General features: G+C 40.2%; 1 protein-coding gene across 3 annotated transcripts in view; it reads right to left on the bottom strand.

Annotated features, from left to right (window-relative positions):
• cobl (cordon-bleu WH2 repeat protein) overlaps positions 1-13,407 on the bottom strand; it is a 52,540-nt gene that overhangs the window by 11,105 nt on the left and 28,028 nt on the right. For 2 of the 3 annotated variants that reach the window (XM_069143221.1, XM_069143222.1), the window contains 2 exons: positions 5,361-5,964; positions 494-652 (listed from right to left, as the gene is read on the bottom strand). In XM_069143221.1, the coding sequence (XP_068999322.1) occupies positions 494-652; positions 5,361-5,964 (763 nt within the window). The remainder of the gene's footprint in view (positions 1-493; positions 653-5,360; positions 5,965-13,407) is intronic. The other variant, XM_069143223.1, reaches the window with a different exon arrangement.

Genomic DNA, 13,407 nt, shown 5'->3' with positions numbered 1-13,407 from the left:
AGAACGGTCCATTGACTATCTAGCATGGTTATGTAGAGACCAAAACAGAAAGAGGCTTACATACAGTTCATCATCACTCAACAATTCCTCCCATTATACAACTAATATACTCCATGTACTGTTTAAATGCAACATAAAAGGCACTCCGGTTGATTGGTGTTGGCCCTGGCCCTGACCTTTTGGACCCAGGAGAAATAGCAGGGCTTAGAGAGTGGCTTTTATAGATATGAAGCACCTTGACCTCATATGGACCTGCTATCACTTAACAACTCCGCTGCCCAGGTCGCTGATGGAGAGATAGGAAGCATGTGAGGAAAGAGTTCAGTATTCACATGGAAACGCATGCATACAGGTTTGGCAATAAAGTCAGATCCAAATTCTGATTGGGACAAATTAAATAAGAGTTGGAAAACCAGGAGAGTGGCTTCTAGGAAAGAAAAGAAAAAAAAATGAAGAATTAAGGAAAAGGAGAGGCAGTCCATCTGGAACCTACACTGGGGAGCTGCTTCCTCCACCTCCATGGGATTCTGTGGGGGGTTGCTGTCAGTGGGATCAATGGGAGGGGAAGACAAGGGAGGGGGTAGGACATGATGTGATGGCTCCCGGGCCGAGGAACGACGAGGTTTGGGTGGGACTGGTCGATCAGTGCTTCCTGGAGGAAAAACAGCATGCAGGTAGGGAAGGCACTGATGATCATTTGTGTGAAACGGGGGAATGTAACAACATTGTTTAGATAAACTTTGGATCAAACAGAAAAGAAGAGTTTTTGTTTTTATGCAACCTGTCCCAGAAATGTTTTTAAAGACTGGCTTCTTTACCCTTGCCATTTCTGGTGATCAAGTTTGAGTTTCTGTCTAATTTTTTGTCAGATGAGACACTAAGTGTATCACTGTGTAGGTCCTGTTTTAATCGGGCAAGTGCCACGACAGGTGCATAGCTGTTGATCATGGGAACATGGACTTCTGTGGGCGTCATCAAGCTCATCAGGTATTCTGGTTCATGTAAGTTCAGGAGTGCACAGTGTAGAGTGGCTGGATGAAGTGCAGATATCAAAGGGCTTGGTGAATATTGTTGTAGGGAAGGTTCAGGCCGGCACAAAGTGAACACACACACCACCGCTGAATAAACAGCCGAAGGTAGACGGTGTGTTTTGTCATCAGTTACTTGGATAGAAAAGAAGAGGTTGGTATAGAAGTCGTGAATCTGTGTTATAATTCTACTGTATCTCATGTTTTAAACTGCCCAATCATATCTTAAAATGCCAAGCAGCATTGTTTGATTTATAATACATTTCAATACCAGAACAAAAAAACACTAATTTTGTCTTGGAAAGCAAGATACCTCATCTTAATGAGTTATCTTGGATTAATGAACAGCGGTAGCATGACATATCCTACAAAACGGACAGAATTCAAGTTATAACAAACCAGTCTGATGTTTGTCAAGCGTGAGAATATTTTGTTGAACAATGGTTAAATTTGCATTTACTAAAGGCAAAGGGGTGGATAGCCATGTGTAATAACACAGCACTCTGGCACAGCATTTCTCCAGTGAGGCTGCTGATTTATTAACATATCTGCCGAGCTGCCTTCAGGGCTGCAATGAAATCAAGGAGTAACTTTTCATACCTGCAGGTAAGATATAATTATAAATAAAGGTAGACTCATTTTTAGGATTCCTGTTTTCACCAAAATAAATGTTTGTGTTTCAGTTAAATTTATTTAAACACAAACATTGTTGTCACCATATAAATGTGTTTTTGTTTTAAGCATTACTAAATCAATACTGAGCAAATTGCTACAAGTATTTCATTTGCTGTTGTTGAAAAAAAACACTTGATTGGCAGTAGATTAGCATTGCACCACAACAGATGTGGATCTGCTGTCTGTTCTCGCCACTTTACTTCTAAATACTCGCACTTCTTTTGTCGCTCCCACCTCCACTGTGCACTCTTTACTTGGCAGCGTAACAGGATAGGAAAACAAACTGTTCAAGCTCTCGATTTCACAATTTCATGGAAGGCCCAACCTTGGCAACAAAGGCTTGAAGAGCAACAGTTGAAGTTTTGAGAAAAGTGACTGCAACAAGTTCCCAGATCCTTGAAAAGTGGATGTGGAGTTTACAAAAAATGTTGAATCCTGTAAAAACTTGAATAGCAATCATGTGTGCCAGCAGTAGAGCTGCCTTTATATCTTCGAGCCTTAGTGTGCGGCTTCAAGTGAGGCTCAGTATTTCTGTCCAAACCTTGCATTTACTCATTTATAAATACTTTTTAAACATTTTACATTTTTAGGTATTGTCATATGTTATATTGACAAATAAGTTAAGACTGCAGTTTTTATCAGCTGTAACCAGCAGTTTACTACTTTGAAAGTAAAAGCCAGCATTCCCAGAAAAGGCAAATGTAAACGTTTTCATGAACTGCTGTAGTTAGAGGCGATTTAGCTACAGGTTATATCCATTATTGAGTCCAGAATCAGACATAGAAGAATTATGTTTTCAAAATGTTACATATGATTATTAAACTCCCACGAGCTTTTTTTTTTTAATCTTCCAACAGAACTCGCACATCCAGACATTTCATCAATTTTTCTTACCAAAAGTGGACACCAATTGACTTGGTGAAAGTAATAGAAGGAAGTAATGAGTGGTTGATTACAAATGTATAACGTGCAGACAGTGATGCATAAAACATGAGAGAAAAGTGATGCAAAAGGAAATGGGGGAAAAAACAGTCTGCATTACTGTATAATAGGGAGAAAAGCACAATTACTGGGAAACAGCACTGTTGAAATACAGCAAGGTAAGTTTCCTTTTAGCGTCTGTGATTCATCAGCGTGCTGTATCTTCGTCAGCAGGTGCTGTGAATGTGCTGCTTTGTCTGTTGACTCTGTTCTTGACAATTGGAAGGAACACACACTGTTGTTGTGTCCACACTTGTTTCTCAAAAAGAAGACATACAAGAGCACACACAAAGCACTGATGTCTTGCTGACTAATATTTCTACTACCACTAAATAATATCAAGATGCTGCCTCAAAAACAGTAGTATCATATCACTCTATGAATACCAACCCGTGGAGTTTGTGTCGACTACATTTAAAGGAACCTAATTTATATTCAACCCTGAAATCTCTGTTTTGAGCTTAACTACTTTACAAATCCATAGAATTTATTGTTGTCCTGTTTTCATTCAAACGTATCTATGCACCAAATCTACAGAGGTTGGCAGGAGTTGAGCTGCATCTTCAAAAACTGTCCTTTGTTTGTTTGTTTTCTTCTCAGGTGTGGCAGTTAAGGAAAAATATAAAAGATAAAATGAAGCTTCATTTTACATTGAGGAAAGTCCAGAATCGACTGAAATGTTTGCACTTTTGTACTCTTTCACAATTTTCCACCTGTCTTTACAGCCCTGCAATGGATTTAATTCAAACTTGTTTTCTTTTATCAAGACTTCAATCTGAATCGTTTTGTTCTGTGTGTGCAAATCTTCAGCTTGCTCAAAATGTACAGAACACATACACAAAACACACCGATGCTTGCTAAAGCATAGACACAGACAATTTAAGCCTCCACAGTACAATGGACTTTGAAGAGCCAACGCTTCATCAAAAAGCTTCCCGAAGCAAAACACACACTGTTTAAGTTTAGTTTCACATGATCGATTTTGCCTAAATGTAAAGATAAATTAAACGTGCATAAATTAAGGACTACAGCAAAACTATATAACCGAGAAACTAACTTGCATTTCTGTCTCTGCCTTTACAAGCATGAGGGAACCACCCTATACCGTCCATGCAGGGTGCAGCTGTCTAGTCCTAACGTGTATACAAGCTATTCACTGCCAAATATTGCACATATATAAAAACAGTGCAGTTGTCAGGCTGCACAAGAGAATTGTTTACAGTCACTGCGAGTTAAAAGTTTATGTTGAGGTTGTGCGCAGGATAAAAAAAAAAAGGAACTATAAAAGGAAATGAGGCATTTTGAATGTAACTATCTCAGGGAATACACACTTCTTAACTCGGTGAATATTTTCCAACACATTAAAATTAGGAATAAAGGTTGAAAATAGGGACAGAGGCAAAGCAAAGTAGGAGGAGAAGATGGTGCACTGTCAGCAGAGTGTCAGGCTAGAGACAAAGAGAAGTAGCTAGGTCTATAAATTTATTAATGATCTTCGTGCTTCCTGTTCTATCCTGTCTAATGCACTAACCTCCTCATACTTCATCCTTTCTCCTGCTTTCATCTGCCTGCCCATCACCCCTCTCTCCTTAAACCCCTGTAGTCCCCCCGTTTCTACCTCGCTACCCTGTCACCCCTGTGTCGAAACCTTCCCATGCTCCGCTCCCTCAGCTATATTCTGGTACTCTCACCTTTCTCATCCCTTTTGAGGTCTACGGCTCTCTCATCTGTGCCCCTGTCAGACGCGGCAACCCTCTGCTGCAATCTCACTTCGCTACGGAGGAAGATCTGGGTTATATAAAGATCAATATGAGGCCAGCTAAAGTTCAAGTAGATCTTGTTTAAATCGGTGATGGATCTGTCTGCCTTTGTATCTGCCAGCTTTGAAGGTTTGTGTGAGTGGCTGCATGCATGATAGCGGGAGAGAAATAAAGACGGGGATGAAAAAAAAAAAAAGATAAAGAGAGGGAGGTAAAAAGGAAGAAAGATAGAAGACGCGAGAGATTGATAAGCGTGAGGGACAGACAAGGACTGTATTGTCTCATGAGCCGTGATGAAAACCAGCCCCACTAGTTTCTGTCCTTCAGCCATGACGTGTGTGTACGTGCGCACACACACACACACACACACAGTTTAAGTTTCAGATGTAGCTGCCATGTGACAGTTCAGCTGTCCAGGGCAAGACATTTAGTCATTCAGCCTGTTTCTAACATGTAGAAAACCTCTACAAGCAACTTCCACTGGAATTGTGACATTCCCGTTTTTTTTTTTTTTTAAATCAAACTTTAAGTCACAGAATAATTAAGAAAAATATATTAGCATAAATCTGAACATATAGCATAATGAGAAATGAAAACAACAGGTAGACATTCAAACTTTTCAGAAACTAAGGTGCTATATTTGGCCGTCTTATTATAAATACCCTTAGATGTCATTTGCTATTAATTGTGTTGGTAAACTGCTGTTTAGGAAGATAAAAATCTACCAGTGTGTTTGTTTCTGTCTTCAATTTGCAAAAATGAAGTACGCCAATTGAAAGCATCAATTTAGGAACATTAATGATAAATTTGAGACCATTCACTTTAAGTGTTTGAATCTAGAAACTGAAGTCTGTTGATGAAGACTGTACGATGTTGTGTTGTGTGCCTGTTGTTGTGCCATTTCATAGATATTTACCCATTGCGCTGTGTCTGTTGTTCTCAACTTCGTCCAGTTTCAGGTTAAGGGGTGATTCTGTCTCCGACCTGGAGCTGCTGTCCGAAGTCACCTCTTGGTTTGATTGGGCAGCCACGCTTCTGGGAGATTCCTCCTTCCTGCTGGTGGTGCTTGTGGTGACGGGCTGCACCCGCAACGACCCGCTCACTGAGCTGCTGGTGAGGGTGCTGCAGTGGGAACCAGTCGGGTCGAAGTCAGCGTCTGAGTCGTCAAGGCTGTGGCTGAGATCAGAGCTGGAATCCTGCACAGCCAGGCTGTCAGTGGTGCCGCTGCTTGGGGTTGGAGAACTGGGGGTTGGGGTGGCATCGCACACAGGTGGAGGATGTACTGCTGTTTTGATGGGGGCTGGTTTTATGGTTTGTATTACCACGGTGGGAGCAGAGACTGTGGTTGACGGTGCCACCTTTGTGCGGAAGGTTCGGGTCAGTGTTTCAGAAGCTTGGCTATCAGGAGTGGGAGCATCAGAGGTTGAAGTGTCGTCAGTGCCTTGGGTGATGGACGTAGGAGTGGGAGGAGGAGCTGGAGCTTTCCTTTTTCTCTGCTGGCTCTCTGAACCAAGACCCATCTGATAGAAAATAAGTCAAAGAACAGGAGACAGGAGAAAGTTAATTTGCGTGAGCACCTTGTGCACGTGCGTGTATGTGTGTGGTTTAACCATAAATTAGCTGGTAAATTTTGTTTGTCAGACTGGAGTAGAGTTTACTACAGAGTAATTAAATCAAGTGGAGTTCTGGCAGGCATCCGAGTCTTTAAATCCAGTGCCAACATTCCTTTTAAATTATTCTACAACAAGACTTATAACGTCTGGCAGCCATACAGTTAACATGATGCAGTGGTATTGTGATAGAACATTGATACGCGTGTTTTACTTGGCTAGCAGGGCACATAGACAATTATTTAAACGAAATGCTGTTTCGTTGATTTTCCCCAACGCCAAATCAGTGACTGCCTTGTCCATGGACGTTTCCTGAAATTATTAGCATTTTGTGCTTTTCATAATTACTGTAACTAAACTAAAAGACTAAGTAAAAGATATCCAAGTAGTTCGAGAGGATTTTCCAGAAAGAAGCATGCAGGAAATTAATACAGAGGAGGAATGAGAGAGAAAGAAAAATAAAGTACGAGAGATAGAACCAAACAATGAATCACTGCCAAACTAACGAGTGGGAAGTTATCTGTTTTATTCCACAGGGAGATCAGACCATTTAAACGCTCCTTTGCAAGTTAGTCTCCCTCTCTATGAAGTCAGTTTTCGAAGAATCAATTTAAAAGTGCCATGGGCATGTTTCAACAGTATAGATGTCCTTATTTTTAAGAAATGCTGATGACTCCTTCTGCTTTCAACTTTTCTTCACTCAACAGAGAACATGCCCCGAGCTGCGTGTAGCGTTGCATCATGCAGCAAGACAAGAAACAGATCAGACCACCTTGCCTTTCTGCAGGCAAACTGGGTTCACACGTGAACTCGATGAACTCACTGCATGGCATGCTATGGAAATCCAAATGGCCCCCCAACTGGTCGTCTTTCTCTTCCTTGGTCTGCTGCCTCTCTCCCTCTCTGACATTCATACATACATACATACATGAATACAGACATACCAGTGGAAGTGGGCCAAAGTTGAAGCTGCAATGGATGACTGACTTGCCTATGAAGATGGATGGGTGTGTGTGTGTGTGTGTGTGTGTGTGTGTGTGTGTGTGTGTGTGTGTGTGTGTGTGCGCATGCATGTGAGCATGTTTGTGTGTGCGTTTCCTGCAGAGTGAAACATAAGACTGCAGTCAAGCCCTGCTATGAAAGAGAGCACTGGCCCAAACACACAAGCATATGCACACACACTTTTCTGTGTGACTGTACAAGCACATACGCACACACAGATATACACACAAGCACACACATTAGCAGGAACAGTATATCTCATTCCTCAGGCTGAGCTGGGGTCTATAGATTAGGGGGTTGTTAAGGGTTGTTAAGGGTTGCAGGGTTAAGTTCGTGTTGCTCTCATGAGCTTATTGGCGCCAAGACTGGGAATGCAGCATGTACTTAAGACTGTTAGAGACAGAAGCTTAGTTTAGAAGACTCAAGACTCTATATTATACCACATGCAAGGTCAAACTATACATTAAGTTAAGCCCACCATGTAATATGATTACATACAAACTATGTTTGTGTTTTTTTGGTGATTTTTTTATTTCCAATTGCAGCATTTGCAGTTTTTTTTTTTTTAATTTATGTGATACAGAAATCTAAAGTTGGATTTCAATGCTGGAGAGAGTCTTTTCAGTATCTGAGAAAGAGAGAGAGAGAGAAAAAAAAAATGAAAAAAAATAATCCTCCTTGTGGCATTCCAGCTGTGCATTTTATTTGACCTTTATTTAACCAGGTAATATCAATTGAGAACCAATTCTCATTTACAATGATGACCTGTCAGCACAGTCCTGAGGTGCATGTTTTTGGATGATGGGAGGAAGCCGGAGAACCCGGAGAGAACCCACGCAAGCACAGGGAGAACATGCAAACTCCTCACAGAAAGGCCCAGGACCGGATTCGAACCCAGAACCTTTTTGCTGTGAGGCAACAGTGCTAACCACTGCACCACCGTGCCGCCCGTGCGCATGTATTGCTGCAAGCTAGAGAGATGATATGGCCACTGTTGCTAATGTCTCATGACACACAAGTGAAGTCACAACAAAAGAGGAAAAGCCAGGGTATCATTTGGATTCTAGCCCGGACACCTTAAATACAGTAACGTCCCGTTGCATCAAATCACATGCAGAAACTACGTCAAATGAAATCAATCCAAAGTTATGGAAATGAGTGAGGAGTTCACAATAAATGTCTTTCACATTATACTGTGAAGGACACAGTATAATAAGCGAGATGGTGGATTATTAAATCAATGTATGTGAATACACAGAGATGCTAATACACTTTTAGGTCCTATTTACTGGTTTTATAATGGATTGATCACAGGCATTTTATGCGAAATAAACATTCAGAAGTTTGTCTTTAACACAGGAGCCAGACGTATGGATCATTTTAATACATAATGAATAGCAGTGGGCTCAATAACTAACAGCATTAGACACTACTTATATTAGCACACAAATACTACAAGAAACATAACCAACAAGATGTCAGCAGCCACCTTCTCATTATCCAATTTCCTCATTTGCACAGTGTGATTTTGTTTGCGCCACAGTGACTCAGCTAACGAGAGCAAAACAGAGAACTTGATTTGAGCAATTCAAAAGGTTTAGTGCTATCTGCAGTGTTTTTGTCTCAAATACTATTTTGACTAAAGACTGTTATTTATTATTGAGGGAGAAAGCTCTGCACTACATTTTTTTTTTAAATTGTTTTGTATATATTTAAAGTAAAAGATAGTGAAAGAAAGAAATTGTTCATAATTTTAATAAATTGAACATGTAGCATGACTCTACCGCTGATCACAGCTGGTCAGGTCAGAGCAACACACCAACCACAACATGCACATCCTAAACAAACCGTAATTATCTATCAACATGCTTCTCTGCTTTAAAACAGTACAATTTATCCTACCCTACTTATTCAGCCTGTTATTGCCTCATTACAGAATGTTTGAAAATCAACATGACGTATGTGGACAGGGGAAGATTTTAAAAGGCCTTTCACACAAAAGCACATAGAAAGGCTGTACCAGGACAGTCTGGCCTATCCATAACGTTTTCCATCCTATGGTTTGAGAGGCGAAGGGCCACATGTTGGAGCATGTTGATCAGATAGGGCCACCCATGGAGGTTTCAACCTGTTGGCGTGACCATTCATCAGTTCTTTTGAAGGACTCTTGATGGGTGAGGGGCTTTGTAACAGAGCAACATGACAGCGCTAATGTGGAATGTGAAATGGAGTATGTGTGCAAGTATGAGAGGGGGTTACACTGTATGTGTGTGTGTGTGTGTGTGTGTGTGTGTGTGTGTGCGTGCCTGCGCATGTCAACATGCACGAGTACATTCACAGATGGACGTGTGTGCGCATATGTATGTGTATGCATGTATGTGCATGTCATAGCAGCTGAACTGTCTCAACACTGTGAGGGCGCCAAGGTCAAACACATCCTAACAGTAGGCTGGAAGACGGTTTGCGTGTATAATAAGATATATATAAAAATTTGGCCCTTAGTCTCAGCAGATACTTGGAGATCAAATGGCAAATACATGACTGGGACATCGCTAGTTTTTAGATAATATTTATTGCATACTATATATTTGCAAATGATCGGTAAAAGTATTTATATATAGCCAAACCAAAGGTTTTTAAGTTTCTACCAAGATGAAACTGTTAAAGCTTTACTGCATATTCTGATTACTAGATGTAACAAAAGATAATCAGTGAAAATGCATGCCATGTATACAACAAAGAGTATTCACTGATTGTTTTCAGATCAATGATTGGCTTTCTAAAACAATATAGCAACATATCCTGATTATCTGTTTCCTACAAATCCACGTTTGGAGGGATCTTAACACACGTACATACACTCATTTACAGCCACAATGGCCTGAGACTGACACAAACATATATTCAGTTCATTTGTTTGTCCCATCTGTGTTGGCAGCTTTCATACTTGAGTTTTGACAGCTTCAAGTGCAAACAGATCCTGTCCTACATAGCCTGCATGGCAAAGGGACATGTCCCCTTAATCCTGGCCCCTGACTTACACTTTCTCAATCTTCAAGGTCAGTGCATAAGAATAGAAACCTTATAGTGCCTTCCTACAGTATACCTCAGTCCCCACAACACCAAGTGGACATACAATACACAGGACATGTCATATCTTAACATAAATACATCTGATGTTACACACTGTGCTGCCCATCAAACATGACTATTTTCATTACATTACAGAGTTCAACTCACACTACTCATTCTGTTCACCTGTTACATGGTTAAAGCACTGCTGGTAGTCATTTGAATTTACTGTTTGCTATTTTTAACCACGTATGTACAATAGTAGTGGTGTGCCTGACTAAAATATGCATATGGAAATGACAGTTTTGTTGACCCTCCACATCTTGGATATAGATCAAAACACATCATATGGGTTGTATTACATGTTTTTGGCAGTTAAATCAAGGCCCTTTTGAAGATGGATGTAATATGTACATTGGCCTACTAGAGCTGGAGCACCAGCTGTTTTCAGCTTCAGCACAAATTAACAAAAACAACGGCTTCAAAGGAAGGATGGACGAAGACGAGTGAGGTACCGGTAGAATTATTTTTCCTGTGCTCCCAACTGGTTCGGAAAAAAAAAAAGTTTCGTTCTTCTTTAGAATATGTGAGGCGATAAAGTAGAGCCATGTGGCGAAGGGATAAACATCATTTTCTTTTCAAACCTTGATTGACATCACACATCAGGAGCAAGCAGGATTATTTTTTTCCTGTCTGTCTACATACTTATTTTCTTACTTTTACTCTCCCATGTTTTGCGGTCTTCTTCTCTCAGATTCTTATCTAACTGAAGCCAAGCCTCGCAAGCGAGAAAGCAAGAGACTGTCAGTAAAAACCAGTAATTGGACTCTGCAGTACTCCACACAGATCCAGTAGCAACTTGCGTTTTCTCTGTATGGTTGAACCGAAGCTGTGCATTAGAGCAAATTAAAGTTAGCTACCGCTGCAGATAATTACACAACTGATGGATGAGTAGGAAAAAAACAAAAAAACAAGCCTGCCTCTGCTGCCAACATTTTGTTCAGCAGACTGACAGATCATCAAGAGCAACAACTCGGCCAGCTCGATCAATCAAGAAACCACACAGGAAGGATTGCAGCATGCTTTCAAACCAATACATGAAACAGAAAACTGCAACAATTTCAGGCAGAAAATCCCAACTGACACATTAACACGTGCATACAAACACACACAACGCACCCGTGTTTGTGTTGTTACATCTTTTTGAACTCTTTCAACCGAGAGACACTCAACTGTTTTTAGATCCCGGGCGAGGGTTTACTTGTCTATGCAAAACACAAGTGACTTTCTCAAAATGTTTTTACTCTAACCTTTGGCTCATATCACCCCTCCCCGGCTTTAGGTTTCAAAAGAAATCCTGCTGTGTAAGACAATAAAGGTCTATATACTTGCATAAAATGCAGCCAATCAATCACATTGATACATTACTGGTCCACTGAGTCGTGTAGACAGGAATGAAAAATTAAATTCCGTTTGTCATTTGGTGACAGGAGTCCAAAAATGTCAGGTAAATATGGGAGCAACAAAAGTGTATATTTAGCTGTAGGTAATCTATTTTAGAACATTGCATATTTGTTACAGACGCCCTTCTTATTGTCACCAGTCTTATTTCTCCTTCACCCTTTCCCTTTAGTGCTGCTTGACCTCTGATGAACTTTCAGCTTGTCGGGTCCTGCTCCTTCAAGGTGAGAGTAGTGCTAAGGGAATGCCAAGCAGATTATATGCTCCTCTGCATTTTGGAAATATGACCCCAAAGCTAATACATTGTTAATGTTACACAAGCCAAACACACACATTTAAACCCTTATAAGGTCTATGCTACCTTGTTTTGACTTTGTGTCTTTATGAAACTGTCACTCAGCTTCTCTCTTTTACTCTTTTATCATCTGTCTCATGTTCTGCTTCAGTTGTTCTGTATTTATCTTTAACTCTTTACATACACACAACAACACAAAAGAGTACAAATGTGCTTACTCAAGAAACATTTTCATTTAAATGCGCAGTGAAGCAGAACGCTCAGACTTTTCTACATTGCTTTGTCACAACAGGCAGTGACATGGCTTCCTTTCCAAACCATAATAACAGATTGCCTATCACCGCTGGAAAAAACACAAGGCGCTGTTTTCTCTGAACTCAATGTTCCAAAACATAATTTAATTAAGTGCTGCATTCATCAAGACGTACACAGATTGTTGATTATTGAGTTGAAGAAACAAAACTGTTAACCTCAAACTCCATGATGACTCCACATGCCGGAGCATCTGATTCTCCTGCAGCCGACAATGACTTCGCGCTCTTCCTGGAATATTGTGTCATCGGTTATTAGTGTCCTTACTATTCCCATTCTCACCACTGTATATAGCAACCTGCCCCTCAGATGTCAAAAAGGTCAGCAATCTACTGTTACCACTGTAAATAAAACAAGATCTTAAATATAGATGTTAAAGTTCTCATTGCAACTAGGGTTGGCTTTTGATGGCCGGTTCCATTTCTCAAATCTTATATTTCAACTTTTTTAAAGAAGTCGTAGGGTTTTAATTTATACTCAGAACATGTGTATCAAATTTGGTGGTTGCAGTAACAGGTTCAATAATATCAGTGTTTATTGACTTATTGTTAAAAGTGTGTTATTTACTCTCTAATTTAAAGTTTTGATTAGGTAGAAGTAAAAATGTCCATTTTTGAGTTTTCTTAAATCCCACTCTAGATAAGTATAAGAATAATTATCGTGTTTCAATATTATAGAAGTGTCTCTTATCCATAGAGCCCAAGGTTGTTTGGCCTTACAGTTTTGCTGCTGCTACTGACTAAATGTGGTTATGTTTTAGGCTGGACCGTAACATTAGGGCCAACCCCATAAACGCGAATGTCTGTCACTCAGCGAGCGATAAAGTTACACCGATGGTCATTTGAATGCAGCTTGACTGACTGATAAAGTTACACCATTGGTCAGCCAAATGCCTGAACATCTTGTATCCGTTTCATATGAAAAGTCCCTGTTTTAAATTAAAAGCCCTATAGTCAGCCATTCAAGTTTTTACCTAGTCTTGTTTCAGGTGGGACTTTCCAAAAATAGCCAAATACTTAAAGACTTGTGACAATTGAGTAGGAGGTGTGGAAGCTCAGAGTTGATAAAAATATGAATATGACCCTTGATTTGAATTCATTTACAAAATTTACACTTATCCCAAATTAATTATTTGTGATAGACACAGAGGTAACTGCTGGACTGTAATCTTGCCCTGAAAAGTGGCCCACCAATATTTCCAGTCAACAACA

The sequence above is a fragment of the Embiotoca jacksoni genome, unplaced genomic scaffold, assembly GCF_022577435.1.
Source record: "Embiotoca jacksoni isolate LCO1_2020_lvr unplaced genomic scaffold, fEmbJac1.0.p SCAF_11, whole genome shotgun sequence".
Taxonomy (NCBI): domain Eukaryota; kingdom Metazoa; phylum Chordata; class Actinopteri; family Embiotocidae; genus Embiotoca; species Embiotoca jacksoni.
This window is presented reverse-complemented; position numbering and strand designations above follow the sequence as displayed.